General features: G+C 40.8%; 1 protein-coding gene across 1 annotated transcript; it reads right to left on the bottom strand.

Moving 5' to 3' along the window:
* Positions 1-13,352: 13,352 nt before the first annotated feature.
* Positions 13,353-19,958, bottom strand: LOC122445522 (DNA-binding protein SATB1-like). The gene is made up of 2 exons (XM_043474808.1): positions 19,734-19,958; positions 13,353-16,457 (listed from the first exon to the last, which is right to left on the bottom strand). Exons 1-2 carry the CDS (start codon positions 19,860-19,862, stop codon positions 15,948-15,950), a joined length of 639 nt encoding a protein of 212 aa, XP_043330743.1. The 5' UTR covers positions 19,863-19,958; the 3' UTR covers positions 13,353-15,947.
* Positions 19,959-20,513: the final 555 nt, after the last annotated feature.

Here is a 20,513-nt window from a genome sequence, read left to right on the forward strand (position 1 = left end):
CTTCACTTTGGTCAAATAGAATTTTGTGGCATAGTCTGACAGCCTAATCAAGAGTTGAGTGTTAAAGCTATCACCCCAGTGGTAGGTAGGGATAAAGCAGAGAATGTCAAAGCCAAAACAGCAACTGCATTTTAAGAGTTGAAAGAGTTGTTGAGAGATCTACCGACTGTGGCCAGTAACATGGGCTTGCTGTGCCTCAGTTTAATTACCAGTAATGTAACAATAGGAATGTATCTCAGTATCTACCTTATATGGTTGTTACATAGATTGGGTTTGTCGTGTAAAGAGCCTAGGACAGTGCTCACACATAAAGCTCAAGAATAAAGTAAGGATACTTCTTTGTACAATTTCAATATTGGACTGGACCATCAAAAAATAAAATAAAAAGGCAATTAAGAAGGCATTTAGGTTGAAAGGAAGAAGTAAACTGCCTTTACTTGTTGCCGTTCAGTCGCCAAGTCATGTCTGACTCTTTGCCACCCCATGGACTGCAGCACACCAGGCTTCAGGGTCCTTTACTGTCTCCTGGAGTTTGCTCAAACTCATGTCCATTGAGTTGGTGATGCCATCCAAACATCTCATACTCTGCTGTATGCTTCTCCTCCCACCCTCAATATTTCACAGCACCAGTGTCTTTTCCAATGAGTCGACTCTTCACATCAGATGGCCAAAGTATTGGAGCTTCAGCATCAGTCCTTCCAATGAATATTCAGGACTGATTGCCTTTAGAATGGACTGGTTTGATCTCCTTGCAGTCCAAGGGACTCTCAAGAGTCTTCTCCAACACCACAGTTCTAAAGCATCAATTCTTTGGAGCTCAGCCTTCTTTATGGTTCTACTCTCACATCCGTACATGATTACTGGAAAAACCACAGCTTTGACTATGGACCTTTGTTGGCAAAGTGATGTCTCTGCTTTTTAATACACTGTCTAAGTTTGTCATAAATTTTTTTCCAGAGGCTTCCGGTTTAAGATGATGGAGTAGAAGGACATGTGACCATCTCCTCTGAGAGCAGCATGATTGTGATTAGCTGTTGAACAACAGGTTGATCGACAAGAGGATGCTGGAACCCACCAAAAAAAGATACTCCACATCCAAAGACAAAGAAGCTGCACTAAGACAGTGGAAGGGGCATAATCGTGGTAAAATCAAATCCCTCATGCACTGGGTGGGTGACCCACAGACGGGAGAACAATAATCCCAAAGAAGTTCTCCCACTGTTGTAAAGGTTCTGAACTCCATGTCAGGCTTCCCAGCCTGGGGATCTGACAAAAGGACCAGGGAATCCCCAGGAAATCTGGACTTGAGGGTCAGTGGCATTTAATTTTAGGACTTCCAGAGGACTAGAGGAAATAGAGATTTCAGTCTTGGAGGCACAAACAAAGTTTTGTGTGCACCAAGACCCACAGGAAAGGAGCAGTGACCCCACAGGAGACTGAACCAAAACTACCTCTAGAGTTGGAGGGCTCCTGTGGAGGCGGGGGTTGGCGGGGGCCCAGCACAGGGCCAGGGCACTGGAAGGTGCCCCTTGGAGTAAACTCTCTTGGAGGTCACCGTTATTCCTCCCATAGAGGCTACAGACCCCAGGGCTGGGTCTCCTCAGGCCGAACATCTACCAGGGAGGGGTGCAATCCCACCATCAGCAGAAAATTGGATTAAGGCTTTACTGAGCAAGGCCCTGTCCACCAGAGCAAGACCCACTTTTCCCATCACCAGTCCCTTCCATCAAGAAGCTCACACAAGCCTCTCAGCCTCACCCATCAGAGGGCAGACAGAGGCAGCACAAAGAAGCAGTCTCACAGTAGCTAGAACAAAACCCGTATTACAGAAAGTTAATCATGATGAAAAAGCAGAAAGTTATGTCCCAGACAAAGGGACAAGATAGAACCCCAGAAAAAACAACTAGATGAAGTGGAGATAGGCAACCTTCCAGAAAAATAATTCAGAATAATTATACTGAAGTTGATCCAGGATCTCCAAAAAAGAATGGAGGCAAACATTGAGAAGATGCAAGAAATGTTTACCAAAGACCTAGAAAAACTAAAGATGAAACAAACAGAGATGAATAACACACTAGAAGGAATCCATAGCAGAATAGCTGAGCCAGAAGAATGGATGAATGATCTGGAGGACAAAATGCTGGAAATCACTGCTGCAGAACAGAATATAGAAAAAAGAATGAAGATAAATGAAGACCTAAGAGACTTCTGGGACAACATTAAACGCAGCAACATTCTCATTATAGGGGTCCCAGAAGAGAGAGAAAGGACTTGAGAAGATATTTGAAAAGATAATAGCTGAAAACTTCCAAACATGGGAGAGGAAATAGTCAACCAAATCCAGGAAGCAGAGAGAGTCCCAGGAAGGATAAACCCAAGGAGGAACACACCGAGACGCATAGTAATCAAACTGACCAAAATTAAAGACAGAGACAAAACACTGAAAGCAACAAGGGGAAAATGACAAATAACATATGACAAGGGAACTCCCATCAGGCTATCAGCTGATTTCCCAACAGAAATTCTACAAGCCAGAAGGGAATGGCCTGATATACTTAAAGTGATGAAAGGGAAGACCCTACAACCAAGAATACTCTATCCAGCAAGACTCTCCTTCAGATTTGATGGAGAAATCAAAAGCTTTCCAGACAAGCAACAGTGAAGATAATTCAGCACCACTAAAGCAGTTTTACAACAAACGCTAAAGGAACTTCTCTAGGCAGGAAACACGAGAGAAGGAAAAGATCTACAGGAAGTAAGGAACATGGTAATAGGGTCATACATATTGATAATTACCTATTGATACAATAGGTATCAATAATTATCAATAGGTAACAATAATTACATATTGATAATTACATTAAGTGCAAATGATTTAAATTCACCAACCAAAAGAGATAGACTGACTGGGTGCATGAAAAGAAAACATGTGCATGTATGCACTTCCACTTACCACATCACTCTGCTTGACCCCCCAAATTGTATAATTATTTTATACTGTGAAGTTACTCATGTTCCCTTCCCATTATGGCTTGCAGTTGTACTTATCTTTTACTTTGTATCTGGTTACTGATTGTTAAAACCGATAAGCATCTTTTACACTTGTGGTTCTGTAACTATTACTCACTTGATACCATTGTATCATGATTGGTCAACAGAAAAATAATAGAACTCTATATCACCAGGCTTCCCTAGTAGCTCAGTTGGTAAAGAATCTGCCTGCAATGCAGGAGACCTGGGTTCAACCCCTGGGTTGGGAAGATCCCCTGGAGAAGGAAATGGCAACCCACTCCAGTATTCTTGCTCGGAGAGTCCCGTGGACAGAGGACCCGCTGGGCTACAGCCCATGGATCGCAAAGTCGGACACGACTGTATGACTTTCATTTTCACTTTTCTGTATCACCAAAAGTAGGATCCAATAGAAAAACCAGTAGTCACTTTTTAAAATCCAGATGCATATCAGAATTATCTTGAAATTTTTTGAAAAATAAAAATGCTCAGGTATTGCTTTTTTAGTCCAGAGTTCCAGATTTGTTTCTAATGAGCAGTCCTGTTTAAAAACAACTGGACTATATGGTGATGTTTTACTTTTAGATGATCTTTCACTGTTATCTAGTTCCTTTCACTCTCCCATCTCATTGAGTTTATGTTCTCCACTTTCTCATCTCTTCTTCATCTTCTCCTTATTTTTTTGATGTTCTTTCTCAAGCCTTTATCAAGTGCAGCAGAAAAGCTTTTGTATACATATACATAAAGATGCATGGGCTTCCCAGGTGGTGCTAGTGGTAAAGAACCCACCTGCCAATGCAAGTTTGATGCCTGGGATATGCATAACATATATATTTTAGAAAACTTATTAATTTTTGCCTAACTAAAAGGATATGACATTTTGAGTCCAGTTGTTTGACTGAGTATGAATAGAATGCTAGATTTCTAATTAAAAAAATAGATACACAACAAGCAACAAAGATTTGCTCTATAGCACAGGGGACTATAGTCAGTATCTCGTAATAATCTATGATGGAAAATAACATCAAAAATAATATATGTCTATTTGTATAACTGAATCACCTTGTTGTGCACCTGAAACATTGTAAGTCAACTATATTTCAATTATATATATATATATATCTATTTTTTTTAAAAAATTCTTCCAAGGAGCAAGCGTCTTTTAATTTCATGGCTGCAGTTACTGTCTGCAGTGATTTTGGAGCCCAGGAAAAGAAAATTTGCCACTGTTTTCATTTTTTCTCTATTTATTTGCCATGAAGTGATGGGATTAGATGCCATGATCTTACTTTTTTGAATGTTTGAATTTTAACCCAGCTTTTTCACTCTCCTCTTTCACTTCATCAAGATGCTTTTTAGTTTTTCTTTGCTGTTTGCTATTAGGGTAGTATCATCTGCACATCTGAAGCTGTTGATATTTCTCCCAGCAATCTTGATTCCAGCTTGCAGTTCATCCAGCCCGGCATTTCACATGAGGTACTCTGCATATAAGTTAAATAAGCAGGATGACAATATACAGCCTTGATGTAGGCCTTTCTGGATTTGGAACCAGTCTCTTGTTCCATGTCTGGTTCTAACTGTTGCTTCTTGAACTGCATACAGATTTCTCAGGAGGCAGGTAATGTGGTCTGGTATTTCCATCTCTTGAGGAATTTTCCACAGTTTGCTGTGAAGCCTTGACGTACTCCTTTCCCAATTTTGAACCAGTCCATTGTTCCATGTCTGGTTATAACTGTTGCTTCTCGACCTGAATACAAGATTTCTCATGAGGCAGATAAGGTGGTCTGGTATTCCCATCACTTTAAGAAATTTCCATGGTTTGTTGTGATCCACACAGTCAAAGGCTTTAGTGTACTTAATGAAGCAGAAGCAGATGTTTTTTTCTGGAATTCTCTTGCTTTCTCTATGAGCCAACGGCTGTTAGCAATTTGATCTCTGGTTCCTCTGTCTTTTCTAAATCCAGCTTGTACACCTGGAAGTTCTCAGTTCATGTATTGTTGAGGCCTAGTTTGAAGGATTTTGAGCATTACCTTGCTAGCATTGAAATCAGTGCAATTGTACAGTAGTTTGAACATTTTTTGGCATTGCCCTACTTTGGGATTGGAATGAAAACTGACCTTTTCCAGTCCTATGGTCACTGCTGAGTTTTCCAAATTTGCTGGCATATTGAATGTAGCAGTTTCACAGCATCATCTTTTAGGATTTGAAATATCTCAGGTGGAATTCCATCACCTCCACTAGCTTTGTTCGTAGCAGTGCTTCTTAAGGCCCACTAGACTTCACTCTCCAGGATGTCTGGCTCTAGGTGAGTGATCACACCATTGTGATTATCTGGGTTGTGAAGATCTTTTTTGTACACTTCTGTGCATTCTTGCCACTTCTTCTTAATCTCTTCTGCTTCTGTTCGGTCCCTACCATTTCTGTCCTTTATTGTGCTGATCTTTGCACGTGCATCTTTACTTGTAGGTGACATTATGGTCTGTATAGAAAATCTGATGGAATCTACAAAAAAGCTATTAGAACTATTAAGTTAGTTTATTCTGGGTTGCAAGATATAAGATCTATATACAAGAAATCAGTTGTGTTTCTCTATACTGGTAATAAATAACTGAAAGTGAGAATTTAAAAAAAAAAACATCTTATGCAATGGAATAAAAAACTTGAAATTATTTAGGGCTAAATCTGACAAATGTGCAAGAACTGTACAATGAAAACTATACATAAATATTTCTGAGAGAACAAAAAGCCTGAACAAATAAGGAGCTGTATCCTGTTCATGAGTCTAAAGATTCAATGTTTACAATAATTGGAAATATATTTTTTTAAAAGTGAAAACAGTTTTGATGCATAACTTGATACTTTGTATCATATAAAATTAATTCAAAATGGATCTTGGATTTAAATACAAATCTTAAAACTATAAAGCTTCTAAAAGAAAAGATAGGAGAACATTTTTATGACTTTGAATTAGGCAAATAAAACACTGAGAGCAAGATCTTTAAAAGAAAAAAAATTAATTTGGATTTACCAAAATCAAGAACTTCTTTCTGCTGTTTAAAGAACAGTGTTAAGAGAATGAAAATATAAGCCACAGACTGACAGGAAATGATTGCAGCTCATATATCTGACAAATGGCTTGTGACCATAATATATGAAAGACTCTCAAAACTCAATAATAAGAAAACAAAAGAACTCAATAAAATTGAGTCAAAGAACAGACACATCCTATAGAAGATATATGGAAGCAAATCATATGAAAACATATTCAGTTAGCCAAATGCAATTCATTACAGAAATGCAGTTTACAATTATGTTGAGATATTATGACACATCTCTGAGAATGTTTGAAATTAAAAACACTGACCATATCATGTGATGACAAGAATGTGAAGCAACAGGAAACTTCATGCACGGCTGTTGGGAATGTAAAACAGTACAAGTCCTTTGAGCAACAGATTGCCAGTTTCTTATAAAGTTAAACTAATACCTAAGATATGAGAAGTTACTTTACCCCTAGGAATTTACCAAAGAGAAATGAAATATGTCTATAAAAAAGCATGCATATAAACGCTCATAGCATCTTTATCTATGACAACCCCAAACTGGATAGAACCCAAATATCCATCAGATGCTTAACAAATAAACTGCACTATAGGCAGAAAAAATTATATTTTGCAATAATAAATGGAACAAACATGGATGAACCTGAATATATTCTTTTTTCATGCCCAGTGAAAGAAGCCAGAAAAAAAGCAAGTACATTCTGAATCATTCGATTTGTATAAAACTCTAGAACAAGACGCTTACTCCTTGGAAGGAAAGTTATGACCAACCTAGACAGCATATTGAAAAGCAGAGACATTACTTTGTCAACAAGGGTCCATCTTAGTCAAGGCTATGGTTTTTTCAGTGGTCATATATGGATGTGAGAGTTGGACTATAAAGAAAGCTGAGCACCGAAGAATTGATGCTTTTGAACTGTGGTGTTGGAGAAGACTCTTGAGAGTCCCTTGGACTGCAAGGAGATCCAACCAGTCCATCCTAAAGGAAATCAGTCCTGGGTGTTCATTGGAAGGACTGAGGTTGAAGCTGAAATTCCAATACTTTGGCCACCTCATGCGAAGAGTTGACTCATTTGAAAAGACCCTGATGCTGGGAAAGATTGAGGGCGGGAGAAGGGGATGACAGAGGATGAGATGGCTGGATGGTATCACCGACTCGATGGACATGGGTTTGGGTGGACTCTGGGAGTTGGTGATGGACTGGGAGACCTGACGTGCTGCAGTCCACTGGGTCACAAAGAGTCGGACACGACTGAGTGATTGGACTGAACTGAACTAGAACATGAAAGCTGATATAGAGGGACAGAAAACAGTAAGTGGTCTCGTGGGGACAGTGACAGGAGAGGACGGGAAGGGTGAGAGGGAGGGAAGTTTACAAAGGGACGCAGGAAGCCACCGGAACGCTGGCTGGGCCACATTCTGAGTTATGGGTGTTTTTTGAGTCTGTGTTCTATTTGTATTTGATATACGTGTCAACACTATCAAACTGTACACTTTAAACAGTTCCCAAGTGGCGCTCATGGTAAAGAACACCCCTGCCAACGCAGGAGACATTAGAGATGGGGGTTGGGTCCCTGGGTTGGGAAGACTCCTTGGAGAAAGGGTCTTCTCTTGCCTGGAGAATCCCATGGACATTGCAGCCAGGCGGGCTACAGTCCATAGGGTCGCGGAGAGTCAGACACACCTGAGGGATGTGCACACGTATAGTTTACTGTATATCAATTATACCTCAATAAAGCTGTGAAGATTTTGGTAGTTCACTCTAATAAATTGTATAGGTTCTCATAATATGCATTTCTGAGTGTCAAATATACTTTTCATTTTGTGTTTTTTAATACAAATTTTTGATTGTTTTCTTTATTCTCTTTTTTATCCCATGTCACTGTATTATGGGCTTCCAAGGTGGCTTCATGGCAAAGAAAAATAGTGAAAGTCGCTCAGTCATGTCTGACTCTGCAGCCCCATGGATTGTAACCTGCCAGGCTCCTCTGTCCATGGAATTCTCCAGGCAAGAATACTGGAGTGGATTGCCATTCCCTTCTCCAGGGGATCTTCCCCACCCAGGGATCGAACCCAGGTCTTCCCACATTGCATGCACATTGCAGGAGGATTCTGGTCTGGGCCACCAGGGAAACCCTCAGTGACAAACAATCTGCCTGTAACGCAGGAGCCATGGGTTTGATCCCTGGGTCAGGAAGATCCTCAGGAGAAGAGAAAGGCAAGCCACACTAGTATTTTTGCCTGGGAAACCCCATGGACAGAGGAGCCGGGTGGGGGACAGTCCTTGGGGTTGCCAAAAATCAGACACAACTTAGCAAGCAAACAACACTTTAGTATACATGAAAGTCTCAGCAAATTCTTTTTGTAGTAAGATGAGGTATAAAAACACACACTAGTAAATACAATAGTGCCATATTATCAGGATCAGGAGATGCTAAATGGTAACAAAGCTTCTGCACAAATATCTATTTAAAATGTGTCACCAACTGTTTGTATTCTTTTTTTCATGAACTTCTTGTTCATTATCTTAGTCTGTTTTTATTTTGGTAAATAGGATTTAATTTAAAGTGCTAATATAATATATAAGATACCAAGACCATCATAACAATGAAAGAATCTAGTCTGGTTGTACTGTATGTCTTGGGGAGTTAAAGACTTATGTTAATAACTGTTAAATGTCGAGAAGTGAAATAGTTTCATTGTTTCTATTACTAAAGTGAAAGGTTGTGTGTTAATTGTATAAAACTAGATACTTTGCTTAAGTAAAAATATTTGGAATGTTTTTTAATTTTTCATTTCATTGTTGTTGTTCAGTCACCAATTCGTGTCCGACTCTCTGCCACCCCATGGACTGCAGCACGCCAGGCTTCCCTGCCATCACCAACTCTGCTCAAACTCATGTCCACTGAGTCGGTGATGCCATCCAACCATCTCATCCTCTGTCGTCCCCTTCTCCTCCTGCCCTCAATCTTTCCCAGCATCAGGTCAGAGTCAGCTCTTTGCATCAGGTGGCCAGAGTATTGGAGCTTCAGTTTCAGTATCAGGACCCAGGGTGGTCATTTCATTAAGCATGCCCAGATATTCCAAGCACAGTAAATAACACGTTTTAAAAAGTTCAAGTAGCATTTATAGTAGAGGAAGCATTGTTATCCCCAGCTCAAGTATGACAGTGACATGAAAAACTGTTGTCTGTCTTGTTATTATAAGAATAAAATGATTCACATTTAAAAAAATAAAATGCACCACCAAGAAACAGACTCAGGATACAGAGAACAGATGGGTGGTTGCCATGGTGGACGGACTGGAGAGGCGTGGAGAAGGATGCTGGGGTTAGCAGGTGAAAGCATTTATGTGCAACATCCATGAACTGCAAGGTCCGAGTATGTAGTGCAGAGAACTATACTCAATATTCCACAACAAACTGCAATGGAAAAGAATATATATACATAAAAGAAGGTATTAATGTGTACATCTACAACTGAATCACTTCGCTGTATGGCAGAAATTAACAGAATATTGTTAAACAACTATACTTCAATGAGAAGAAATAAATAACTAAACGAAAAACAGTGTACCACAAACAGGACTGTCCATGGGATATGGGTCTCATTCCATACCATACCCCCAACACTTCTCCCGTATGCTCTGGTATCATTAACTCTTTTACTAAGTTACAAGTATGTATTTCTTAGAGTAATACAAACATGATATTGAATTTACTTGCTAATAGATGGTTATCACTGTAGTTAAAGCATTGCACGTAAAACTGCCAACTTTAGGTACAAAGTTCTATTGATGCTAGATGCAGAGTTTCACCTCTATATTAACTTTTTCTTAGCTGTTCAGTAGAATAGTTTATTTTCAGAATCATGCTGACACATTCTGACATTTGAGTGGTTTGATTTTATTTGATATATTACCCTTTTTTAAAAATAGGATACATGCCAAACGTCTCTATGAACTTCAGTGTTTCTAGGATAGAACTATTAATCAGATATAGTTCTTCATTTGAAAAATAAGTTTACTGGATTGTACCGATTGGAGTGTTAATTAATTTAATGTAGTCTGAAATAGAGGAATCACCAAATGCAGTTAAATTTGTATGTTCTTTTTTCTATTTCTTAAAGCTCATGCCCCTATTTAGAGACTTTTTCTCTCCAGGCTAAGAAGATTTCTGCCTTTTTAATTTTGCCTTTGTGAGCATGTTGCAAATATTCTACCTCACTCTGTTCTTCAGGTCCATTGTAGTAGAGCCAATTCTTTGTTTCTCTGCTTCTCACCTGTTTCTGTCTATTTATTTGTGTATAAGATGTCAAAGGAAAATGAAAAGTAACACCTCCAAATACCACCTTGAAAGAGAAAATGCCAACAAATTCTTTTCTGCACCTGAAGCTTTTAATTCTTTAATCCACCATGGAATGTTGCTTAATTACATATTTTATTATGCATAACTGAAAATTATGTACTTCAGTTTCAACAATGATATGAAAGCACTTATTGTTTATAAATAAAGAGCGGCTGGTTTGTCTCTATTTTTTTGTTACAAATATTTGTGGAATTCTCAAAGGTTCTCTTTCTAAAATTGGCTTTTTGAAAATTCTCAGAGAGACCCAAGAAAAACTTCAAGTTTTAATACTTTCTTTGGAAACCAGAAAATTCATTACTTTGCAAAAGCAAGATGGTGTCACGTCATTATGGGCAAAAGCCATTGAATAGTTTGGATATTTTCATAAGTTTCATCACAATTTTAACAAGCTTCACAAAGTATTTATCGATGGAAAAATGTTACAGTGGTTGAACTAGGTAATGAACCCTTGGAGGTTCATTATACTATTCTATCTTTTTGTGTGTGTGTATTTGGAAACTCCTATAATCAAATGTGTGTTTAAAAAAACTTGGATATATGGATTTTAACCAAAGTTTTGGAGTTAATATTTCATACATTTCGTTCATTCAATGACTTAGTGATGGACTTTTTCAGAGTAGTAAAATAATTACACTATGTTTCTGAAAATGTCAAATTGCATTTAATTTTTTTCTATATTTTCTGCATTTGATAAAGCTCTGATTGAGAGGAAAACAGATAGGACCTTGCAGATATAAGACTTGGGTTTGAAACCACTGTGGAGCCGCCCCTCCCTCGTGTCTGCCTTAAGTATGCATAGTGGGACAGAGATGCTTGTGGCCGTGCCGGGGAAAATGAAGCTTTCCACTAATGTTGTTGCTATTATCATTTTAAGCATATTTGAGGGCAAAGCTAGGAAGGAGCCTTACAAGGTAGGAAGTCTTTGTATGAGACCTGGTAGAACAAATATTTGAAAATTAAAATTGGAAACAAAGGTGGAGCAGGTGAAACCTGTCCCCTTGTGAAGATGCTGTGGGGTAGATTTGTGAACTAGACAAACGTGCATATTGCCACCCACTGCCACAGGCTCAGTGAATTATCGCACACACTTAACATATCTGAACTTTCTCAGCATTCTCACTTAACAGGTGCTGTTGGTTCTTTCATAGAGCAGCCCATGGGACACCCTTTCTTTGGGGGGCGGGGAGGAGGAATCAGAGATTGTCACTGTCATGAAAACTTATTTGAGCAACATAAAAAGCAAATATTCAATAACAGTAAAAGAAAATGCAACAAAGAATAAAGAAATAATATGCAACATATAACGCAGTGCAAAATATGTTACTTTAGAGTTTCTCTGCCGTTACTTCTCAAGGCAACAAAAATAATGGGCTGCTCTGTTTTTCCTCACCAACCACCTCATCAGCTAGTATCAGAGAGAACAGGGCCCCAGTCACCAGCTTCTGATCACAACAGGGATATTAGTTGAAATAGCTGACACAGGAAGGTGACTTAATGCACAACCTTGATATAGAGCAAGGAATCAAAATGGAATTCTTGTAGAATTATTTTGATAAAATGGAATTTTTGTAGAATTATTTTGATAAGTTAATTTGGAAATACAGATGATCCTAATCCTAATACGATACCCTAAGGAGGGTAAAGCAAGGAAGGCTTAAAAATGTTCATCTTTTAAACATGAATTCCAAACTATTTTTATTTGACATGTGGAATTGTTAAACAGGTAATAGTATTCTGGTCATATACATTTCTTAAATAAGGCTTCTTTGTATTTGATCAAAATGTGCATGGTACCAGACTGTAGTTTAGTCTTTGTTCAAAGACATGCAAGTATTTAGTATTTACATTAAATTGATAGCCTCAGAAGAATAGTGAATACATTCCCTTAAAAAGTAGAAGAAAAAAAAATTAACTTTACGGTGAACCATAGTATCTTTATCTCCTAATGTTTTAGATAGTATTTATATTCTTGAACTTCCATTGGCTTCCACATTCTCATGCAAATTTCTGGCTTGCTTTAACACAGCAGTCCAATTTCTGTTGGCTATATGACAGGGCATACGCATGTTAATTGCTCTTTTTGAAAGTATCACCAAGCAGTTCAGAATACCTTATTTATTGATAATATCGTGAAAATCAAGGACCTTATATCAGCCAAAAATAACAATATGGAATAGGGCAGAACTGAATAATGAAATGTATGAGATTGTCATTTTCATCTTGAACCATTTGAAAATGTTTTCTACTTAAGCTACATATTTTAGATAAGCACAGTTAGATATAGATTTCACTAATGAAGAAATAAACTTTTCTTCTTTTAGCTCAGAATTCCTTAGGACTAAATGTTAATTGATATGCATTTTATATATAATATGTACAGGCTTTGTAACCAAGGGTCACACAACTACGGCACACACGTTAGTTACCTTGGTTTTCAAGGGTTATGTGTCAACTCTGCATATTATGTGCCAAGGAGATACTATCAACATTATTTTTTGCATAATGTGCAAGTATGATATGGCCACAGAGTGTAATACAAATTAGTGGCAAAGTGCTGAGGGAAGGGATCCACGACAGACTCAAATGCACAAGGTTGAATATTACCCGTAAACTATCTGACTCTGCTAAGGCCTTACCAGCACAGAGTGCCAAGCCATGCCCAGCTTTTAAAAGCTTCTGAAATACTTGGACACAAGGAAGCTTGTGCAAGGAATTCTACCACAGCCTCTGGCAACACTGGGACTGGTGGGAGGGATAAATGACACCCGGGAAGCAACCTGGAAGTTTCCTCAAACCTCTTGCAAAATGTACCATCTTCCCGAAGAACAATTTTGCTCACTCCATCATGACCAACGTTGTATATTGATATGTGCTTTTTTTTTTTTTTGGTTTAAAATATATTAGCAAGATGCTGCTGCATTAGTTAAAAAGTCTGATAATTTTATTGTCATGTTGATTTCTTATACACACTCTTCAATTTACTGAAAATGTATTTTCAAAGAAGTTAAGAGGTTAGTGGGAAAGAAAAAAATCTTATTTGCAACCCAAATTCCCCTTAAAAAGGTATTACATCTTTGACTCCTTATATTAAGTGTTGTGCTCATGTTAAAAAAAAACACAAAAAAACAAAAAAAAACACTACCCTCCACTCTAGCTTTTCCCTTTAAAGTCAGAGAAGATAGGTTGTTTTCCTTTAAATTTCATAGCATATTTATTTACCCTATTTTTTAAAAATATATGAAATCTTGTTTCCATTTGAATTCAAAATTATTTTGCTAAAATGACTTTCTGAACCCTAGTAATAAGCTAGAATGTTTAAAGGTGTTTTCTCATTTAATACAAAGTCGTAATAACTTTTTCGACATAATTTTAAGTTTACAGCAAACCAGCTGCCTCTGAAGTAGTTCAACTGTGCTTCAAAAGTAGACAGTAACTTTGAAAATCGAATTGGGAGTTTTCTATGATCCCATTTAAGTTTGGCATCAGAGGAGTCCAGTTGCCCTCTGATGAGCTCATCAGGGTCCAGGGAAAAGAGGCAGGAAGAGAGTGGGTGATTTCAGAACCAAAGGAACCCAAACACCCCCTAACAAGTAGGAAATCTTAAAAAAGCAGCAGGAAAATATAGTGAATGTGAACAAAAATAACCAAAAACTGCAACACTGGCCCTATTCTTTACATGAACATTAGCACACCTCACTTCATATCCTGGAGTTTACTGAGCTTTACGCTGCAAGAATTTTGAAGTGCATGTTTAAATTCCAGATTTGTTATTCTTATCTTCTTCATGGAGTTCTTGTAGTTATGACATACACAACCAAATGAGCTCAGAGTTATTAACTTGTATTTCATTTACAACTCAAAAAAAAAAAAAAATACAGCGCTTACTAAGGAGTTCTTGGACAGAAGGTCCATTTTTTCCCCCTACTCATGTTACTTTTAATGGCCTTTAAAAATGTATATACACCAGCTTTAAAAAAGTGTTGCCATGGCGGGCATATTGTGAAGTAAGTGCAGATGAATCTATTCTAAGTGCATATCTGCTGGAGCCTGAATTGATGTCTTTGTTAGTGGGTCTTTTGACCATCCTCCTGATCAAGTAAAACGTCAACCAAAAACAGATTATCGTCTTCACTGTTTAACTTAAAAAATGAGCATGTGTTTGGGATTTAAATTTACAGTGTTTCAAGTGACTTTTAAATTGCTCTTTTTCAGATCTGTAAAATGTCAAGAAAGTTTTAACATGCATCTTACTGAGAGGGCCATCTTGGACTCTGTGTTACTTCACATAAGCAGACAAACCCTACCATGTCATACCATACAAACAATTTTAATTGTGTAGTTACAGTCAATAACCACTCCTAATCAGAACATTTCTGCATAAAGAAAATTGTGATACACTTATAAAAACAGCCAGCTGTAACAAAATAGCTGTTTTCATAGCCATAAACTCATAAAAAAGAAATAACACCTTTATACAGAAATTTTATACAGATGTAGCTTTAAAATTGATTGTAAACCAAAGGAAGACACGTTGCAAACATCAATTATTTTCACATTAATTGCATAATTTTCTAAGGTGATCTATTAGTTTTATTAACCTAAGCTTATTTGCATGATAGTAAAAATTGCATACAACAATAAGAGTGAAGCTTATAGTATGAATTGCTTGGATAACATAGAGCACTTTTTATAGGCAACTGTGTAAAGCACATTTTATCTATTTAAAACTTTTAAGACACTTTGTTTTACTGCCCATCAAAATACATTTATAAATAGAAAAGAACCAGTATGGTAACAAGAGAAGCAATATTACATTTAACGGAAACTTCCAAAAATTAATTACAACATGATGCTGCAGGATCTACAAATAAATAATGAGGACTAAATTGTGTTTCACATTTTCTTTTCATTTTTAAAAAAATCTTGTAACAATGAGAATGAAAAAAATTACAGTGAACTTTTATTTCCAAAATAAAAACAAATTTGAATTACGGCAGTGCCATATAATACAAGGCATTTGTTGGCATATGTCATCTTTAAACTGCATTCCACAGTCTATAGTTCTTTTGCAACATACAATAGAGTAACAAACTCTTTTTCTTTTTTAAAACAAGGGGCGAGTTTCCAAAGATAAGTGTGAAGTGTTACAGAAATAAAGGAAGGAAATGATAATCACAGAAGTTATAATGCTTGTTTTGAGGCTCCAGAATAATAATTATAAAATTAAAAAAAAAAAATCACTGGTTATCATGCTTACGGGTACACACACCCGGGTGTGTTCCGTGAACACAAATTTTCCATTTTTAATACCAAACAATCCGATGCTTCACTTGGGGCTGCCAAGCAGTTCGTAAAAGAGAGGAAAACGTTTAGTGCAGTCAGTATCAGCCTTTCTCGACGTTCCCGTTTGTGCAAGTTTCTGACGATTCCCCGGCTGAACGGCGGAGCGGAGCGCGAGTGTCGCGCGGGGCGGACCCCCCGGCCGGGGGGCGCTGATGGGGGCCTGCAGCTCAGTCCCTGGCGTCGGCGCTCGCGTCCGTGCTGCCGTCGGCCGCCGGCTCGTCCTCGAGCTTCACCGCGAAGAGCGGGCTCGGGCTCGCGCCCGCGCCCGGAACACCCTCATCTGGGTCCTGCAGCAGCTCGTCGTCTTTGTAGTCGGCCACGTCCACCTCCAGGCCCGCGTGGTCCTTCAGCCGGCCGTGGTGCTTGAGGTGGTAGCGCTGGTTCTGGAAGAACTTGATGACGGTGTGCTGCGGCAGGTCCAGCTGCGCCGACAGCGTCTGGATGGCCTCCTCGTCCGGGTGCAGCCCCACGTCCTGCATGAAGCTCTGCAGGATGCCCAGCGCCTCCACCGAGATCTTGGTCCGCGGCCGCGCCTTCGGCCGGCTCTCATCCTCCGCCTCTGCCGGCGCGGCCGCGGGCGGCTGCCGCGCGGGAAGCCGGGGCCCGGTTGGGGGCGGCGGCGCCTGTGCCGGCGCGGGGGGCGGTGCGGGCTGTGGCTGCGGGGGCGCCTGCGGCGGCTGCGGGGAAACAGCGGCACAAGATCAGCGGCGCCGCACGTGCCCGGCCCCGCGCGCCTGGCCACTGCACGTGCCTGGCCACTGCGCATGCTCGGTCCCTGTGCAACGCCTGGTCATTGCGCATGCCCTGCTCCTGCGCAACACCTAGGCACTGCGCATGCGGCCTCGCGCGCGGCACACAAGGGCCTGGAAGGAGCGAGCACATGACCTGCCGGGATCGGAAGGTGGGGACGGGTGCCGGACACAAACGCAGGCCAGCTGAACGGCCCACGGCACCGGGAAGAAGGTCAGAACGATCGCTAGGGAGGACCGGGGAGGGTCAGGGTGGCTCCTGGGCTTCGTCGTCAGAGGTCAGGCTGGCTTACTTACACGGCTGAAACTCTGCACTCTGAAAGTGTGAGCCACATTCACCAGGAGGATATGCCTCCGACATGAGGACAGCATATTGTGATGTCAGTAATTAATGAGGACTTTAAATGAAGACGGAGAAGTGAACTGTGCCAAAGGCAGTTTAGGAAGGTGAGCTGTGGACACACTGGGAAGGAAATATATTTCGTCCCATTGCAGCAGATGGCTAAAACGTGGCCCTGGCTTACAAGGTCTTACGTTCCAAGTAAAACGGGGAAGCCTCTGCTCTTCTACAGCATTCAAAGGGAAAGCCGCTCAGCCATGTCCGACTCTTTGCGATCCCATGGACTATACAGTCCGTGGAATTCTCCAGGCCAGAATACTGGAGTGGGCAGCCTTTCCCTTCTCCAGGGGATCGTCCCTACGGAGGGAACGAACCCGAGTCTCCTGCATTGTAGGTGGATTCTTTACCAGCTGAGCTATGAGGGAAGCCATTAGCTCTTGTGAAACCAGAGAGTTTCTGAGATTCTCACGTTTGTGAATTTCCTACCAGACAGTTTCAATCTAACAGACACACATTTCTTACTGAATTGCACTGGGCTGACACTGCAAGATTTTTTCTTACCAAAAAATAAAGGTTTCATTCACTCCACAACGGCTAGCAAATTGTTCTGTCTATACTAAGTTCAGATGTAATCAGGATTTAAATTTAGTGTATATAGACACTTTTTCATAATTTGTATATGTGCTGTAATTTTCCATACACAATTACACATAACAAATGTGTGACACACACACTCCAGCTCTAGGATTCTTATCAACAAAGGAAATAAACCTAAGGAAGCCTAAAATATTAGAACGTTTATATTGTGCCCTAAGCATTTCCTTAATCCCCCTAAGAAGCAATTTTATTAAAAACAATTTACATTTTCAAACAAGTACTTTTTTTTTTTACTTATCTTTTTTTGTTTTTGCTAAACAGTACATTTTTCAGGCTTTCATGATTATTTTAGTGCTTGATATCCTAAGGGATTCTCTTTCTTAATTTATCTTTAACATATACTCAAGGATTCTTTTTCTTAGTGGATGGATAACCTTATTTTTGTTGTGTGTATCACCACTCCCCCCATCTCCATGCCCCCACAGACACACACAGCAGTAACAAGAAATAATGCAGGTGATTCAACAAAGAGAGTGTAGAATTTTAAGACTCGGGAAAGCAATGGCATTTTCCCTTAAAGGGGAAAACTAAAAGCATCCCTTTGGATGTAACAGAAATAATTAGTACAGCTCACGTTCAATTCCAACAGGTTTCCTAAGTAATTGAGGTCAACAACTAGCTGGGCCCAGACCGTCCCCATCTAAATGAACTGGGGATGAATTCAGTGGATCCACTCAGTGGATGAATGGAGACAGGTCCCAGGTTTTGGAAGGGAGTAATTTAGGGGAGTCTGAGGCTGACCCTGTGGGCGCAGTGTATTTGGCCAACACCACTGTTAGCGTGGCCTTTCCAAGGCTGAGCATCCCGACCAGGGAGCAGGTCTCAGCACCAATCTTCTGTGTGTCCCCCTCTGGCTGGATAACCTGTGCCTGCTCACCTGTGGAGCAGTACCAGCCACGGGGCCCAATGCCTCTAGACTCTCCTTGCCTAAGGGTGGTAGGAGAGGGGCTCTAATGGAAAAACAGACAGACGTGACTCACCCCTAACCAGTGCTCACTGAGCCTGCGGCGACAGACAGACCTAAAGTGAAGCCAGGGGTGGGGAGTCGGAAGCCAGATGCCAATTTGGTTTCCGTCCCCTCCTCTTTCTAGGACAGAATCCAACGTATGCAATTGTGATCCTACAAACTTCCTCTGTGGAAACAGCAGTCATGCTTTTCCTCGGGGACAGGATCGGTGTTCATTAAAAAATAGGTGGTGTGTCTAAAAACTCAAATTTTGCTGCAATGTGGGAGACCTGGGTTCGATTCCTGGGTCAGGAAGATCCCCTGGAGAAGGGATAGGCTGCCCACTCCAGTATTCTTGGGCTTCCCTGGTGGCTCAGCTGGTAAAGAATCCACCTGCAATGCAGGAGACCTGGGTTCGATCCCTGGGTTGGGAAGATCCCCTGGAGAAGGGAAAGGCTGCTATTGCTGCTGCTAAGTCGCTTCAGTTGTGTCCGACTCTGTGTGACCCCATAGACGGCAGCCCACCAGGCTCCCCCATCCCTGGGATTCTCCAGGCAAGAACGCTGGAGTGGGTTGCCATTTCCTTCTCCAATGCATGAAAGTGGAAAGTGAAAGTGAAGTCACTCAGTCGTGTCTGACTCTTAGGGACTGCATGGACTGTAGCCCACCAGGCTCCTCAGTCCATGGGATTTTCCAGGCAAGAGTACTAGAGTGGGGTGCCATTGCCTTCTCCGAGGGAAGGTCTACCCACTCCAGTATTCTTGGGCTTTCCCTGTGGCTCAGCTGGTAAAGAATCTGCCTGCAATGCAGGAGACCTGGGTTCGATCCCTGGGTTGGGAAGATCCCCTGGAGAAGGGACAGGCTACCCACTCCAGTATTCCGGCCTGGAGAATTCCATGGACTGTATAGTCTATGGGGTCGTAAAGGGTTGGACACGACTGATCGACTGTCACTTTCAATATGACAAAATAGATTAAGCTCTCACATAGTTCTAATGAAGACTGGCTTGCCAAACAACAGTGGAAGGGGGTTCCTGCCGGCCGGGGAGGGGTGGGGGGGGCGGGGAGCATACAGGAACACAGCACACATGTTGGAAAACCCAGGTCCTCCTTTGCCCCCTGACCGAGATGGCAGGGTACTGTCATCTCTTGTTTAGAAGCCTATGTTCAGACTGGCGGAAAGAAGAGAAATGCCCCTTTCCCTGCCACATTTAAGCGTCTGTTTACCGCGTGCTCTACTGCAGCGGCCGACGTGCACGAACCTGAATCTGCTCTGCGGGCACGTGGATGATGTGCGGTGGCCGGTCGCCGTGGTGATGCACCGCGTTGCTCTCCTGTTCATAGATGGCATCGCGTTCTGGCTGGGGGAGGCTGAGGAACCTTCGGATCATGGAGAGGTTCTCCCACAGGGTCCTGTTTTCTGGAGAAGGGTCTTCTTTCCAGCGTAACAGCTCACACAGCCACCCCTTAGAGACAAGGGCATTAGCAGGTCAGTTCAGGTCCAAGAGGGGGCGGGTGGGGAGCTGACAGTTCCCATTAGGAAGTAAAAAGGAAGGACCCTGTGCAGTTAACTTTTTCTCAGCTCAAAACACTCCCAATATGCTTAAAAATTTTTTTAACCTGTTAAAAGAGAATAGGTGTGATTATTGAAGAGGAGGCAGGTTCTGTTTTTTAATACACAATTCAGATTTGCATCTTAAAGGAGGGCCCTATTTTTCAGACTCCAAAGGCAAGACCCATTTACCCTAGACTGCAGAATGTGCCCAAGGAGAAAGGCTGACTGTGCTTCTGGTCCTATGAATGGCCATATGAGATTCTGAAGATACTATTTACAAAGGGCTGGGATAGCTTTTTAGAATAATTTTCCCAAAAGGATTCCCTAAGTTTATAATTTTTGCATTAAAAAGGCAATTCTGTGAATATTTTTGTTTGTGTCAATGTATGTGTGTATGTGTAGAAAAGGGAGAGAAAGGATGTGTGCAGTTGTGTGAGCAAGAATGTCATCCAAGGTAAGGCTTTATGTTAGAATGAGTATTAGAAGA

The sequence above is a fragment of the Cervus canadensis genome, chromosome 7, assembly GCF_019320065.1.
Source record: "Cervus canadensis isolate Bull #8, Minnesota chromosome 7, ASM1932006v1, whole genome shotgun sequence".
In the NCBI taxonomy this organism is placed as follows: domain Eukaryota; kingdom Metazoa; phylum Chordata; class Mammalia; order Artiodactyla; family Cervidae; genus Cervus; species Cervus canadensis.

Bases quoted from the DNA above. Each gene is read 5' to 3' on its own strand.
- LOC122445522 (XM_043474808.1), bottom strand. From the start codon at position 19,862: ATGATCCGAAGGTTCCTCAGCCTCCCCCAGCCAGAACGCGATGCCATC. The intron at 16,458-19,733 runs GTTCGTGCACGT...GTTTCCCCGCAG, and splicing joins TGCCCGCAGAGCAGATTCAG to CCGCCGCAGGCGCCCCCGCA.